Below are 17440 nucleotides of genomic sequence, written 5' to 3'. Positions count from 1 at the left end.
GAGAGTATTTTTCTTTATGTTCCTAATGACTACATTAGACATATTGTTTTTTCTTTTACGTAATGGGAAACGTTAATGTAAATATACGTATTTAATTAATGTAAAAATTGTATTTATTAGTAATATTGTATTTATATTTGTTATCTGAATAAAGAAGAAAAAAAAAGGAGATTAAGCTGTTTTATCTTCCTGCTTTATCGTTTATCGTTCTGCAACCAACCTGCCGATGGTAATGCCAGTAGGAAGAGCAATGTCTTTACTCAACCATATCTCTTCGGATATCGACATCTTTCATATTAGTGAAAAAAAGTTCAGAGAGGATAGCATCCTTTATCTTTAATTGCCGTGTATTTTTATTTTGCCATCTTTGTATATTTGAATTTAAGTATAAACTTTTTTGTGTTATGTATGCTTTGAAACATTTTTGTAATGTATATAAACGTATAAAATAAAGAAATTGAAATATATCACATTGTTGTAAACTATCTATAATCTAATTAAATTGAATTGTATTTTATTTATTTATTATGGATAACTTATATAGCGCCATTTTCACTTCAAATACCTCAAGGGCGCTTTACATGGTGATTCTATTGTTAAGTTAATTTAATTGAAGCTTTTAAATTTGTAATTTAATTAAAATAATTTATTTTGTTGTCACATGCTACGGATTTATTCAAATGATTTGTCTAAATGTGTCTAAAGCGCTACCAGCAACAAAACGATTAGCCTAAATCATCCATTTGAAAGAGTGGGAAATGCAGATCAGCTTCATTTTAAAAGTTTTATTTACTTTAGTATTTTTTTGAAATGTAGTCAAATAAAATTTTATATTCCTGTTGCATTGAAGCATTATTTTGTCTTAATTTAGATATTGCTTTGTCAGTGTTTTCAATAGAAGGTAAACAATGTTGTTATCGATTTAATTGATCATCTTTTTCACTGATTAACAAGTAAATATATATTACATGCCAAATGAGTTAATCTGCTGTCAAGATAAAATATAAAAAGGTACCCAAATTTTATTGAACAAAATACACAAGATATAATAGATATAAGATTTAAGAATTTTATCGTCAAGGCATGACAATCGCATTTGGGCAGGTACAAGAAGGTTTGGGGTAGTAGCCAAAGTTTTAAAAGAAATATTTGCGAATTTGGCATTGCTTAGATGGTCAGAGTGGTGACATGGTAGGTGGTCAGATCTCGGCCCTGTTATACAATTTAAAATTAGCTGTTTTGGTAGTATGTGCTATGTTTAAAATCAACTTTGTATATTTAACTCAAAAATGCAGATTTGCTACATTACAATAATGATATATGATGATATTATCATTATCAGTTGCGAAAATAAAAAATAGGGTTTATGAAAAATAGTTTATTCAACATGTTTTTGCATGAAATAATTCATTATTTCTAATTTTAAGCCTTATGTGATAAAGAACAATAATTAAAACATCAGTCAAAATGACATAATTTATCCGAAATAATAACACAACGGAAATTACTTTAAATTGCATTAATCGAGAAGTCACATCAATATATGTACTTAGTAAAAGTTAACAGATGAAAGAGTTGAGGAAATAGGCAGGACAAGGATTGTTACACACAAACAAGCTAACAAGTGATAAGCCCTGTCAATGCTGAGACGTCCATACATCCTTCTCAAAAATGTTCTTCATTTCTATTGCAATATGTATATTATTATTATGAAAACCAAGAAGTATCAGAGCTTTTGCGTAAAAGGCATAAAATTATTGACAGATCTTTCAAAAGAAAATATATTTGTAAAAAAACCTCTCTTCAGAAGAGAATATAGAAATACAGAGTATTTTACAGGGGTTACGACAGAATGGAGAATGTTACACAGTGTGTAGTTATATTAAACCAATAAAACCAGCTAATTGTAGGTCACAAGCTCTGTAAACTATACTCTTATATTCTCTTCTTAAAAAGGTTTTCCGTCTCTGTTGAAGATAAGCTCCCTATTGGGTTAAATCCAGCACACACCTACAATGGACATAATCTAAATATTGGGGAAAAAAATAGTCCTCTTAAAATAATATTATGCACAGTGTATGGTCAGGGTTTAATGCTGAGGTACATTTTCCCTTTTATAGTTTGCTTGACGGGGTTGATTCTCTTGAGGATTTGTGTCATAGTTTCCACAAGGCGGTCACTTGATACACCGGTCTTGCGCTGCTTGAACTTTGTGAGTAGTTCAGTGGTGGTCATCGGCTTCCTCGCCAAGTACCGCCTCACGGCTTGCTCTGTTACACCCTCACTCCTGAAAGAAAAGTCAAAATGACGTATACTTTGGATTATTCAAAAACATATTACTTCGAAAAAAATTCCTATCTCAAACAAACAAACTCCTAAAAACAAGAATTAAGGCAAATCAGAACAACTTGTACCATAAACGACAAAAGATATTTTATGAGTAGCCGAAAGAGATTAGGGTTGCTGGGTCGATCACATCGCTTTGTGGGATGACAATGGTTTTTGTTTGAAACCAACATCTATATGGGTAGCTAGGGTGTCATCAGAGAGAGTGAATAAATACCAATTGTTTTTTTAAATTATTACTGTACAAGGAATAGTATATAGTAAAGGAATTGCAAGTTGTTATTTTTTTTGTACAACTATCTTAATAAATACATTACATTAAGCGTTCAATTAAGATCATAATAATAAAAAACGTATTCTGTGCTATAATTTTCAATCCACCACTTAAATTGGGCCTCCTGGCTTGTGCGGTCCAAAAAAACTGTGGTCAAGAATCTTATATTTTTCTTAACACACTGATTGCCAACAAAACTGGGGAAAATTATGGATTGGCGATAATTTTTTTTTACAGAAAAAGTAATAAAATATGTTTAGTATTATTCCACTTTTGTTTTAAAAAAATTACCAGTGACCGGGTTTCGTCGTGACCGACATCATCAGACTGGCGGAATAAAACTATATACGTATTTTTATCATTATAATTAAAATGCAGTTCCACCAAGAAATGTCAGTAGGAAAATAAAATATGTTTTTATTGATACATTTTATGAATATGCAAAATCAGTAAAAAGAAAGTAATCTGTCTATCTTTATAGATTATCTTTATAATTAAATATTTATTTCAAACAATGCTTTATCATTGATTGCATGATGGATTATAAATATAATAATTTTGATATTGTATGTTAATATATTGTAATTATTTAATCATAAATAAAACTATTTATATGCTTGTGCGGGTCTACTGGTAAGGAAAAGTATCTTTCTATCAATCAATATGATTTATGTAAATGATTTTTATGGAATTCGATTAAAGAATTAATCTTCTTTATCAACAAGATTTTGAATACATGTCCAAATTTATATACACAAGAATTGGATTAAATCTACTAGGGATTCCATGTCTAGGTAAAATAAAGATGTGTGCGAAATAGAACCAGAATCATGTGAATTTTTGATTCGGTAGCTACTCTTGAATAAAAATCCTAAAAAAAGGAAATTGAGTGGAGATAAGTGGATAAGTCCATCTGTAGTATGCATTCGCTTACCATACTTGAGATCGTGGGTTGGATTCTTGGAATGGTCAACATGAAATATTGATTTGAAAGGAAATATTTCATTGTTCCTGTAGGTACCACCTGAGGTGTAAGACTGAACACCTTACCTTTGTAACACTAGCTGTACACATAGAAAATCAGTCTAAATTACTACTATAAGAGTCTACAAAGATTAAGACAAAGGTACTTCAAATATTGTTTATTTATTTTATTTAGAAAACATAGTCATACATTTATGATAAAACGAAACATATTTAAATAAGCAAAGAACAATTAAGATTTCATAACTTAATTAAAATCTAAGTGTTAAAATAAAATACTAAGCAAAATTAAAAAAAAAAACATTTTTTTGATTGAAGTTAATGAGGAAGTTCAGTGTTTTTTTTCAAATGTTTTATTCGTTAATAGACTGTTAAACTAAGTCAAAAATTTTTTTTTTTAATTTTTACATATCGTATTATCGGCGCTACGATTTTTCAAAGTTTTGTATTTCTGAAATAACTCCGCGTGTGACGTCAGAGGTTCATTTCCGCTTATTCCCATTCAGTTCTTCCTATTGGTCCAGAAGCGACAAGCAGACCGGAAATCTTCCATAGCACTCAGATCATAGGTTGATTCACATGAACCAGTGACGTCATTTAAAGTAGTGCGTTTTTATCAAAATATTTTTTATTATTTTTTCTGTACATTTTCAAGAAACTTTGCCGTACAATTTAATGCTTTAATTTTTACCCCGCATAAGAAAACATTTTTTGTATCCAATTTCCCGTAGGGCTGAAGTTCCTCATTATTTAGAACAAACAAATATCGAAAGTACACTATGCTATCCACATACATAATAAATAATGTACGAGTATGTGATAATATTATAATATAAACAATACATTACTTACAAGGTTTTTTCATCCACTAAACTACCGTAAATAGTTTTGAAGTAAAATAAGTAAATTAAAATATTTCATACCCATTGGAAGAATCAAATCGTGGTTTCTTGGCAGGAGGCGCAGAAGTGCTACTGGAAGCGCCTCCATTAGATGAAGAAGAAGTAACAGGATTCTGGGCGGGAGTTTTAGAAGACGATGTTCCTGATGATGAAGCTGGAGTAGGTGTCCCTGACCTCGAATTATTTTGACTAAAAATGATAGTTATTAAAATTCAATAAATCATTATTAAAAAAAATATGTTTACGAAGGTTGATTGATATGACCTCATTGTTGTAAAAAAAAAAGCTTTCCAAGAAAATTTTCCTTGAGTTTTGGGAATGGCCGGTAGTCACTGGCCAAATCAGGTAAATATGCGTAGGTGTTCAAGCAATTCAATCCCAGCTTCGTGAATAGCAGCCGTTGACACTAACGCCTGGAGCATTGTCCAGCATTTTAGCACTGAACCACATTTTGCAGTGGTCAGCGGACGATGTAACTAAACCATTGCAGGTTTCAACTTATCACTAGGTCATTTACACGTAGGCATATAGGACTACATAATGCATACACATCAGCTTGACTGGTCAACTCGAAGCAGGTCAGGGTTTGAGCATATCAATCAACCCTTCTATACTCTTAATATTAAAAATAAAAAATAGTAGCCCTGATAACAAGGTATCTTATTATAACACAAATTTGTTTGTGAAATAGAACCAGAATTCTACACAAGCGTTTTTGACACGATAGCTATTCTTAGGTAAATCTTACAAAAATAAATTGAATGGAGATAGTCCGCTTCGTAGTGTAGTGATTGACGCATTCGCCTACCATGCTTGAGGTACCAGGTTCAATAAAAGGTGCATAAAATTAATCACCTTATCTCCGTGCAACATAACATGATAAAGATACGCTACATTTGGCGGATAGGGAAATAATTATTGAACACAATTGTGAAGTCAAACATTTGTTTGGGACCATTCTCATTAATTTTATTTTATTTTTGTCAGTGTTTAACAGAGATATGAGTTTACAAGGAAAAAGAAACAAATAAATTAATAATGACCTTTGGTTAGCCGACCGCTTTGATCCATTTTTAGATGGCTTTGGTTTAGCTGGAGATTCATCATCCGAGTCAGAGCTGAGTTCACTACTGGAATCCACTGAAAAATTTGAAAAAAAAAAAATTCACAAACATTTAGAGAAATTGTTTGAAAATAAATTATTTTAACCCCGCAATCACATTATTATGATGGCGCCTCGAGTCAATACTATTTTAGGGTTCGTTGTATTTATTTATTCATTACGAGAGGGGAAAACATTATTGAGAAGGGAATATGGACGTCTAGGCATTTACAGGGCTTATGACCTGTCATTGGCTGGTTTAAGTGGCCACTTTACACACTGTGTAACATTCACCATTCTGCCCATATTCAAACATCCACATTTCCTCAACTCTTCCATCTGTTGACTTTTGTGAAGTAAAGGAGCTGAAACCGTTATTATGTGGGTGAGATTCATCCGGCTGAACCAAATCACCTGCTAGGCAACGCCTGAAAACAATTTTCCAATTTTTATATTTCTTCTTTTACCAGGTAGTTAATTCAACAATGTTTGAGTATGTCCAAATGCTTGCAGACTGGTTGGATTTCCTCCCCAGGGAGTTATTCATATTTAAATTTATTTCAACAGAGAGTCATTGGCTGGTTTAAGTGGCCACTTTACACAGTGTGTAGGCCTAGTTTAATAGTCTATTAACAAATGAAAAAAACCACTGAATTTCCTCATAATTCTGGCGCTATTTTGTCATTCAAGAGTATGACAGTATAGTATACTGTAATGGTGGTTTAGTTTTAACTATTTTAACTATTGCTATTCGAAGCATAAAATTATTTATTATTACGTTTATTAAATTACATATTCTACCATATAGATGTGTTCTTAGAGTAATAATGCGTGAACCTATAGAGAAGCCCTATCACTATGTTTCATAGAACACAAGTGATGTTGGTTTGTTGGTTAGCGACCAATTGGTGGCCATTTTGTTTTGTTTGACAACATAAACATAACTCTTTGATCGGATGCTTTTGCCGATGTTCTTGGCTTTGTTTGTAAATAACTTGGATATTTACTTCATAATTAATGAAAATTGACTATGAATTGAATTGTGAATTGCAGTATGTTTGGTTGCAGCAGTAGGAGCGTCAAATGTGATAAAGGAGTCAGTTTTCACAGGTAATTGATTTAGAATATTTTCCCATGATTTACATTGATTTTTGGCATTTATTGTCTCGACACATGTATTATGTTACTTAAAAACTTTCCTTATATCAACATATTTACTTCAGATACTATTTTTTCTCAATTTAGGAGATAAATTTGTGAATTAAAGTATGTTTACTGTTGATAATGACAGTTGATAAAGGGCAATATGTCGAGGCCGCACTAGGCATCCATATAAAGTTTGAGTTTTTATCGAGTAGAGGTCGATTCAAATTTTGATCGAAAGTAGCAATGTTAAGTTAACCTTGAAATCGCATATAAAATGACATGTCCAAATTTCAGGTCGCTACGACTCGCCGTTTCGGAGATGTGACGGACAAACAAACTCAACACAGGACTTTGGTTCCATGGAGTTGGTATTTGTGTCTCAATAAATGTAACATAAGTATATTTTGAATAAATTGAATAAATAAATAAAAAAATAAACACACACATGTATTTTAAGTTTTATAAAATAAATATAGGCGAATTATATAAAAATAGATTGGAATAACCCTGCAATAATAAATACACTAGTACATATTTAAAAATATTTACAATGTAAATTAATATCCATTTGCCAATTCTCGACCTGAGTACGGCCTATTGTTTTGCTGCGAACTATAGCTAACTTAATACCCAATAGTCATAGAATGGTGTTCCTACGTTTGGGCTCCTCTATTTGTCGCAATATTACTCTGAGGATGTGTTACTATTATTACTTTATTGAATTACTTTGTATTTATTTTTATTATCAATTATTTTTTTTTATTATCAATAATAAAATTACTATTAATTACATATTGCCATGTAACTATTACATAACTTTTCTGCATTCCATTTCTTGACATGTATAAATTTTTACTATGTATATTTTTTCATTATTATTTTGTGTATTGTTTTGATTATTTTGTACATTGTTTAATATGTTTTGATTTATATATAGAAGAGTTCCGACTTAACACGGAATTTTCGAACAAGTCGGGACATAAAAAAATATAATTGTGCTTTGATAAAATTGTGTATTGTGTGCATTAAATAAATAAAAGTTCTGAGCTAAATTTTCTAATTAATAATTACCATTGGACAGAATGTTTGAATACATTTATAGATGGCGAAAGAAAAACGGTACCCATTTGATCAAAGGAAAATCATTAATATTTCAGATGTACCTTTCTTAGCAGCCGCTGCCTCAGCTTTTTCTGCTTTTATTTTATCATTAGCGTCTTTTTTCGCTTCACCATCACTGCTATCTTCTTTCTTTTCATCTTCAGAATCCTCATCTGAAGTCAACAATTTCCTAAAAGCAGAACCAAAATTATATTAATTTACGAGTACATGTATCCAAATTCAAAAACCATTCGAATAAATATTTTGTATTACCTCAATGCATCTTCTTCCGCAACAGATTTGAGTTCTTTGTTTGCTTTTCCTTCTTTATCAGAGTCGCTGAAAATATAAATAAATGAAATTGTACATACGAGCTATAAATTGAATTTAGATTTACGTGACAATGTTCGCAAAGGTTACAAAAAATGGATAATAAAGGCAGGTAGAACGAATTGTCATTCATCCATACCAATTTTGGTTTTTCAACTTTTTTGTCATTTTTAAAATTTTCCTTGTATTTTAGTTAAAATACAGTGCTCCCTCAGTAATGTAAAAGTAGCAGTTCATAAAGCATGCCTTCAAAATGTATACATAATAAAAATTACAACAGCTTTCATATAAGAACAGGTTTTATTGTGAAAATTGTACTTGCAACTTTAAAGTTATTTGAATAAAATATTTTTATTAACTTCCTATTAAACAGTCAATTATTTTGTTTAGCTTCGAGCTACTGAATTTGACATAAAATCATAGAAATAAAAATGAATATTTGATCAATTACATAAACTCTTAAAAGGCTGAGCTAAAAAATTCCTTTGGAAATGGTGCTGTAACATCGTGTTCCACTAAAGCTAGGGTTTCCTGGGACAGCGGTGCCCGCATCTTAACGGCCGTAGTGAACGGTGATGCGGTGGACAGCCGTCGTAACGTCGACTAGAGAGTGGTTTCCTAGGGAAACGGTGTTAAATGGTGTTGATAACACCGTTTTCTTAGAAAACCACACTCTAGTCACCGTTACAACGGCTGTACTCCGCATCACCGTTCACTACGGCCGTTAAAATACGGGCACCGCTGTCCTAGGAAACCCTAGCTTAAGCAAAAGACAGAATATTATGATGTACAGACATTTGAAAAAGAACATAGACATACTGTTTAATAATAATTACTTTTCCATAATTTATAAAAATAATAGTATAATTTAGGCCTGTCATAGCAAAATAAATTAAACATCATAATTACACGGGTCATTTAACTATTGTGTGCAGAGAGCACACCAAAAACTGGCTGATTTGAACGAATGAGAAAAAAAAACACATGCCTGATGTTTTCCTTGTCTTGTGCATGGTACATGTATCTATAACGCTATCTGAATGCTTTTGTCTCTTTCACACAGACACCGGCCACAGAACAGCGTCTCTGTATTCCTTGTTATAAGTTTTATCCTCATGCTCTTTCTCATGAATACAGTTAAACAGATTTATTGTTGTATTGGCATCACTTCCATTGATTGAATTATTCGTCGCATAGCGAGTATAAATATTTTTTTATATTAACCCTTTGAGGTCCCTTGGCGGAAGCCACCCACCCTAAACAAAAATACGCTAGAAGTCCTATGGCGGGTGTCACCCGCCCGAGCTAACTGTCATGTAAAAAATGCAGCAACTTTCTTATTTCTTCATAAAAACTATACTTTTACTACCATCTGTTTTAAAACAAATGAAGCTTACGTACAAAGTAAAAATAGCCGATAAAACATATTTCTTTTTGAAATTACAGAACAAAATAAATGAAATTAGTACAACTGCCATTTAATGTTTGAAAAATGGCGTAAAAAATAGGAAGACCTTGTACTCTGGACATGGAAGAACGCTTAGATAGCAAACCACACTTCTTATCCAAGAGAGAAAAAAGCGGCTCCAAAGACTGTGCAGTGACCGAAATAAAAAAGAAGGAGGAAAATAAATGGTGCGGTTTTGCGATTCCTGTCCACGAAAACCTAGTTTGCATCCAGGACTGTGTTTTAAAAATATTGCACAGAGAACAATCATAATAGTAGAAAGAAAAATCTTTTTATTTCAAATAAATACGATGGCTAATTAATATTTTGTGTATTTTTTTGTAAATCTATTTCCGATTGTATGCTTTTAGCAAAAAATAATTCAGAGCTAGCTTCAACAAAAACTGTAAATTAAATATACTTCAAAGGGTTAAAATCATATTTATACAAATATTACTTTCCAAATCCGATGTGAAAATGTCCATTTGAAGATTACAAAAAATACAACGCCATCATTTAAAAAAAAAGAGAGATATATTAAGTCTTGTATCCTTTGTAGACTCAAGTTACATCATAGCAACACAAAAGTTAAAAATAGTTTGATTTTGTGCCTTTAACTAGTAATAAAAATGCCGGTTATAGTAGATGCCTCACCCCATAGTCAGATCACTAGTAGAAAATTGCACTTATGTTTCAACAATTTTGTGTAAAATTTATTCTGTATTCTCTGAAAATTAAAAAAAAAGTATGTCTTTGGCACGGGATATCCCAGTGATGACACATTGTTTTTTTTTTATTTATTATGTTTTATAATAAACACTTCAATATATTTTAATGAAACACATGACCACAAAAAAAAGATCAGCAAAATATTAAAAACATAGGTCATAAAAAAGGGATACATTAAAAAAAATAATTATTACCTTTCCGAGGAGTCGGAAATGTAGTCTCTTTCCCTGCCTTCTTCATCTCCATCGTCACTTTCTTCCACTGCCTCATCGTCGACATCTTTCTTCTTTTTCTTTTTGGCGGCTGCAGCAGCACCTTTAATGTTTAAAATATACATTTATACAGCGGGATAGTAAAAAAATATTGAAGAAATTTTTTATTGTTTTTTCTCTTATTCACACCGTAGTATATAAATCTTTGAGAAAAGAACTATGTTGACATTATTATGTACATACTAAAAATTGACTTAAAATAAATATTATGTATTTACACTTATTTGTTTATAAATTTGTATAAACCACTTAATTTTTTTTAATTTTTGATAACAATAATATATTATGTATTTTCCTAACTGGGAATCGATCCTAAATAAGTATATATATGCCCAGTGCGCTAAACACTAAACTATGCAGGAAAACAATGCAGAAAAAAATAATTATTGTTTTTGAATTCATTTTAAAATTTTATTTTTGCTTACTACATTCATAATATAACTGTATATTTATGTCCCATAACTAATTTTAATATCATTAAAATGACGTAAAATTTATATTTTTATTTGCTAAGATTTTTTTTGCTTAATCTTACTTCAGTTAAGTTTCATTATCGTTATCATTGAAGATCCAAAACAATAAAATGTGGTTATCGAGATAATAAAACTAATTGATCTTTAAATGATGATAATTGATCTTTAAATGATGTACTTTTTTTATAATTGTTAGATTTTTCTTTCAAGGTAAGATGTTTGTTTGTAGTTAGGATGTATATTTTTAATTGTATAATTGTTACACTTTAAACTGGCATATCTCTATTGAAATTAATCTGATCTGGTTGATCTTCAAATTTCTATTTGTATGAACTGGTTTAAGATTAGCCAGAAATGCGATGTCTCTTGTAACTCTTTATATCATGTACTTTATAAAATTGTTATATTTTCCTCAGTCCCGGAATGAGTTCTAATAACTCCTGGGAGTATAATGTATATGCATTGTATGATTATATTAAATAAAAAAAAAAAAAAAAAAAAAAAACAGGCCAAAAAAATACCTTTCTTGGCTTTCTTTTTACTATTGGAATCACTGTCATCTTTGTCCTTCTCTTTATCGGCGTCTGATTCTGAAGAATCATCTGCTGAATCCATCCACTCATCCATGTCAGAAATTTTCAGTTCTAAAAAAAATAATATGTGATACACACAGAACCAGAGAGCACAATTTTTTCAAACAATGATTAAACAGAAGAAATTAGGTATATATATTTCAAACTGGTTTTAATTTGAAACAATTAAATACAAAATATGTATTATTTGACTATTGTTTAATCAATGCGTGTTACATTGTGTCATATTATACTATATTTAGAGTTAAAATATAAACCTTTTGATTTGGTGGCCTTTGATTTCTTATCATCAGGATCCTCAATATCTCCTTCTGCTTCATCTCCCCTCATCCGTTTTCTCCACATGAGTGAGAAGTAATTCATAACCCTGTTTCGTCTGCAATTATTACACACAAAAAAAGAGAAACATTTGTGATTACTTGATAATTTTATAATATTTAGTTATTTATTATTTCAGAAACAGGATGGTTTGAAGCTTACCTTCCGAATTCTTGTTCAGCTTCTTCAGCAGATAGAGCTTTGTATCGCTGTATAGGTTGGAAATTGTACCTAAAACAAGATTTAAAAACAATTCAAATGTAGCATGTTCCTTTTCACAGATGCAAAAAAGAATAGAGGAAATTTGGATAACAGATATCGATTCCACAACTATAAACGCTGATTATCTAAACTTTGATACATTTATTAAAACTCATTTTTTATGTTAAAGTCAGCGGTAAAGTAAAAAATAAATACAATTTATTAATGTTTTAATTAAGACACAATCTTGTTAAACGAGCATTGTCTCGAAACCTTCCAAGTCGCAATCAACAATGCTGTCCAGCCAAACCCAGTTTCTTTCAAAGTTTTACGATTCAGAACATCCAGGTATTACTCATTATTCAAAATGACACTCGTTAAGCAAGTTTTTTTTTTACATTTTGCTCATGCAAATGACTTGTTATGAGAGATGCTCGTTAAGCCCTGTTCCTCTGTATCTACATATTTAACGATCTTTTAATGCCTAATATACAAACTATTCAATTCTTTTGTGCTTTTCAAGATTTTGCCATTTAGAAAATACATATTTTACAAAATAAAAGATTAAATAATGGTATTATTAAAACATAACAATTATTTCATAGAAAATGCTAACCGGTGCATATATTATATGCATTTTACTCCTTACGGGCTATGAACAAGGTTTGTAGGTACACTAGTCAGCCAGGAAATGACACAAATAGTCCATAATTTAAAAATTACATAAAAATAATACATAATTGAAAAATTTGTGAAAAAATAATCTGCGAGTAACTACCATTCTTGAAGAGGGTAAGCTTCTATGGCACCATCAGGAGCGTGTGTAAACACATAATAGGCAGCATTTTCTGAGACTCCTCCTTCCCTGATACCTTTGAATCTGGAATATACAGAGATATTTAGTAAGTTTTTCGATAAAAAAGCTTTACATATTACAACAGAGTTTAAGAACATTTTAGAGAAGGGAGTATAGAAGTACAGCTGCCAGTCCGCCTCTCTAGAGGGAAATTGGTGCGGAGAATAACAAGTCTAAAACAAGTGAAAGAAGAGTATATAAGTCTAAAAGCTTTACATGTAGAGACTGTTCTTAATCACATTTTGGTCAGGTAGTTTTGATTTTTACTTTTCGTAGTTTTTAATTTAAATTCATTAACAAAATTCATTCACGATTCAATGTTTTACAAAGCCATAGTTGAAAATATTTCAAATAAATACTTCAATTTTTTTTTTCCACAACTTATATAGTTTATTAATTTATCGTATTTTGCAGACAATAAGACACATCAGACCGTAAGACACACCCCAAAATTTATTTTTCAATTTTAAGAAAAAAAAAAATGTTTTGGACTAAGACGCATCAGACCATAAGACGCACCCCAATTTTCAGTTGAATTTTCAGAGTAGAAAAGTGCATCTAGTGGTCTGAAAATTACTACGATGATCTGTGGAGAAATGGTAATAACTTGGGGTTTTCCAGTCAGACTTGGAACTTCTATAGTCACTATAAGCTAATGAACTTAAATAGCCTACTACTGTACTAAGTTGATGTGCAATATGCAGATCCAGGTGAGTGAAGAGGGTTTTCAATGTACTGCCATGATCTTATGCCAAGGTAAATAAATATGCAAAGAAAAATATAGTTACAAAATAGGTATCTGATACCGAGATATTGCATTGTAAATAGGTGCAGGAAGCTTAAATCAAAGGAAGGTATGAAGTAAGTGAGAATGCATCTCACTTCTTTCCAGTTTTGCCGCCGACCTTGAGGATCCAAGGCTGATCATCCGGTTTGTATCTTCGCGCTGTAATGCCAAACTTTTTCCTCCTTGCTTCCTCACGGGCATCCCGACCAAACTCTGAACCAGCTCCAAATCTGTAAACAACAAATAATCATCATCGCTTCCTATTCACACCCATTTTGGTGAATCGGTACCAATCCAGTGCCCTCGGATTGATACTGCAATTGCAGAGTATTTTGATTATTTGATATAGGACGCAGGACGAACTCAGGACTAAATGGTAGGCAAATGGGCAAACAGAACACCACAAGGCGGACTAATCTCTAATAGACTTCCCCTTTCAGGATTTCTATCTGAGTGTAGCCACCATGACAAAATACTCGTCCCGAATTATATTCTTCATTCCGTCCGGATATAAAAGTTTAAAAAATATATTACAATCCAGATTAGAGTCCAGAATGATTATATATAACATCAGACTACAAATGTACAATTTCTAAATTTAATAATGACTTTGGGGAACGTTCGTCACCAGTTGCTATCTCTGGATCTTTCAATTCTCTACATAAGGGTACAATATTGAGGACTGTTTTCACAAAATGAAAAATCTACCAAAAAAAAAAATTCGTTTTCTGACTGAAATCAATTCTATACGAGATCTATTGATAGGCAAAATAAAATTTTAGCCAATGGATATATATGCGAAATTGCAGCGAGCCGAATTGGATTGGATTATCATTTAATTGTGTAATATAGCATACCTCTACATAACATGCGCGATCCATCCATATAACACAAGGAACTATCGTTTCCCCTAAATTTAGCCTATAAATCAATAGTTTTTTTAATAAATTAACTATCTGTCCTAATACCTAGCATATATATTTCTATAAACAAATAATACCATATTAAAAAAATTGTGTAATAACTGTGATAAACTGTGGAGTCTTAAAATTGCTGCCATACAAAAAATCTAAATATGGGGGCACTCTCCCTGCACACATCTAATCATCTGCACGGTAATGCGCGCACAGGTTTAGTTACTGGCCAATCTCGCGCTAGCAAAGAAGAAAATAGTAGGATATTTAAATGATTCACAATTTAACAAAGTATAAGCAAAATTTTCTGATAACTTGTATATTTTGATTTTCATTATGACCCGCTAGTATGAATTTCCAATCCTCGGCAAGCATCAACCTCTCGGATTCCCCACAACCGATGTCATAAAGAAGAGGGATCAACACTTTCTTTAAGTTGACAACACTCCCACTATCGTATAATTCCGGCCAAAAGTTATAAACCCTTATACTAACGTAATAGTGTTGCCTTTGTGCCAAAACACTGTTGATCTCTTCTCTAAATATCGGAGCCTAATTGCAGTGTCTCGTGTTACGCTTGTGGTTAACAGTTGTTGGGTATTCAATTCTATTTAAGTGTACAACCACTACCGATCTTAATATGCACCGTTTAATAATATTAAGTAATTAATGACTCATGCACACTTGTTATAAGTTCGAGGGTTAGGGTGTATTATTGTTTTACCCTTAATCCATATTAGTTTTGTACTATTTTCAAGGTCGCTGATTCTACAATTGCCACATTTTAACACACACTCCCGATTTACAAGAAAAACTACAGTAAATAGGCAGCATTTTATAAAAAATATAATGAACTTACTTGGGCTGGTCTTCATCGAGACCTTTATACTCTTTCATATTATTCTCTCTCTCCATTTTGACCTGGGACCATTTCGCAAAGTCGACGTTGAGTGTTGCGTTGAATCGCATTACATGATGCCGCTTTTTCATATTTTTTGGAACTCTTATCTTAAATTCTTGCACAGAGGTGCCGGGTGTTGATGGTTGTGACTGGAAAATAAAATATTAAAATATTATATAAATAAATTATATATATATGTATAAATTCAAATACATACAACCGTTGTTGAGGGATATTAATGATTTGATCATATTATTATGTGATTAGAAACATAACCTTTTCAGTAACTTACCGTTCCAGACATTTTGAAATAACGAAATGTCACGATATAAAAAGTAAAAAATTAAACTTTTTTGTTAAAATAAAGCATAACACAGAAATACGATTTCGCGTTATTGAATTAGCATAAATATATCAACAAGATGAATTACTCAAAGCTTAAAATAACGTGTCAACGGCTTACGACAGCTGTCGAGCTGTCACCTTCGCCATTTTTATTTTTCCCAAACAGTAGGTCAAAACGTTTGTGCAGGGTATGGAAGGGGCAAACGGCACAAAACTAATGTGAGTTCAGTTATGCAGAGCGCTCATCGGGCGTTCAAAATTCATAACCGAATAACTTGAAGTTCTTATTTTGAACTTCCGTGATACGATAAAACCTTATTACAAAAAAAAACACCATCTATTTATTTAACTGTTGTACATAATGTTATTTGTACATTAGCGGGCTTATTGTCAAATGGAAATTTCTTTTAACCGACCAATAAAATAAAAGTTTTATTTTTATAATTCAAGTTACAGAACATATTCAATAGAAAAAAAAAAAAAAAGCTAAAGATATATAAAAATAGAAATAAACGTATTTGTTTATAAATTAAGTAAAAACTATTACTCAATGGGAAAAAAGAAAAAAAGAGGAAAAGGAAAGGAGGAGAGATTAAGTAAGAGAAAGGAAACGTTTCTTCAGACGTGATTTAAACAGAGATAATGTAGTAACATCTTTGATGGTGGATGGGAGATGATTCCACAGTCGAGCCGCATGGACACTAAATGAATTAGAGAAGAAAGAGAAATTGTGAATGGGTATTAAGAGATATAAATATCTACTAGTGTTTTTAAAAATAATTCACGTAACTTGTACCATAAAAAAATACAAATATGATATACTAATACGATGTATCTATAAAAACATCTACCAATATTTATTTATTAAATATACGGCCTAAGCCAATAGAACCAAAAGAACATCAAAATATGTAGCAAAGCCAAACAAGGGTAATAAAATAATGAGATACATATATTTATAAACACGAAAACATATAAGACTTATTATGTTATTGAATATTATAGTTTATTATATAATTAGACTTTTAGAATACCTATTCTGGTTTTGTAAAAAACTGTGTAGGTACCTGTTTTTTTTTTTTGTGATATTGTCCACATACCGTAGCTGCTCCAAATTTAATTTACTTTGTCCCCATTTAGATATTTTTAATACAAAATTTTGTGACTTCAAAAAAAACCTTTTTGAAACAATGTAAAATAAAACATTTGTCAGTGTGTAATAAGTTTATGTTCCTTTAATTATGTTTATTTTATTATCATAGCAAAATTTTGAATTGGTCAACTATATTATGAAAATCCCTCTCCTCCACTCCTCCACTCCTCCACTCCTCTACTCTATTTCCTCATCCCTTAACCTTCTCAAGAGCTTTTTTTTTCTCATGTCTTATATAATATATTATTTTTCTATATTATTAATAT

General features: G+C 31.2%; 1 protein-coding gene across 1 annotated transcript; it reads right to left on the bottom strand.

The window, feature by feature from the left end:
• Window positions 1-1363: 1363 nt before the first annotated feature.
• TfIIFalpha (transcription factor IIFalpha) lies at window positions 1364-16185 on the bottom strand. Its single transcript, XM_088242949.1, has 13 exons — window positions 15969-16185; window positions 15635-15825; window positions 13957-14091; window positions 12997-13098; window positions 12180-12248; window positions 11957-12075; window positions 11628-11750; window positions 10556-10676; window positions 8129-8194; window positions 7918-8045; window positions 5550-5646; window positions 4528-4695; window positions 1364-2287 (listed from the first exon to the last, which is right to left on the bottom strand). The coding sequence occupies exons 1-13, from the start codon at window positions 15978-15980 to the stop codon at window positions 2083-2085; spliced, it is 1536 nt and encodes a 511-aa protein (XP_088099075.1). The 5' UTR covers window positions 15981-16185; the 3' UTR covers window positions 1364-2082.
• Window positions 16186-17440: the final 1255 nt, after the last annotated feature.

The sequence above is a fragment of the Micrasema longulum genome, unplaced genomic scaffold (genome assembly GCF_059751315.1).
Source record: "Micrasema longulum isolate JH-2025_06_02 unplaced genomic scaffold, ASM5975131v1 h1tg000178l, whole genome shotgun sequence".
Lineage (NCBI taxonomy): Eukaryota > Metazoa > Arthropoda > Insecta > Trichoptera > Brachycentridae > Micrasema > Micrasema longulum.
The sequence above is the reverse complement of the archived record's forward strand: the minus strand, read 5'-3'. Positions and strand labels throughout refer to the sequence as shown.

Bases quoted from the DNA above. Each gene is read 5' to 3' on its own strand.
- TfIIFalpha (XM_088242949.1), bottom strand. The intron at 12,076-12,179 runs GTAAGCTTCAAA...TAATAATTGCAG, and splicing joins GCTGAACAAGAATTCGGAAG to ACGAAACAGGGTTATGAATT. The intron at 10,677-11,627 runs GTATTTTTTTGG...TAAACATTAAAG, and splicing joins TAAAAAGAAAGCCAAGAAAG to GTGCTGCTGCAGCCGCCAAA.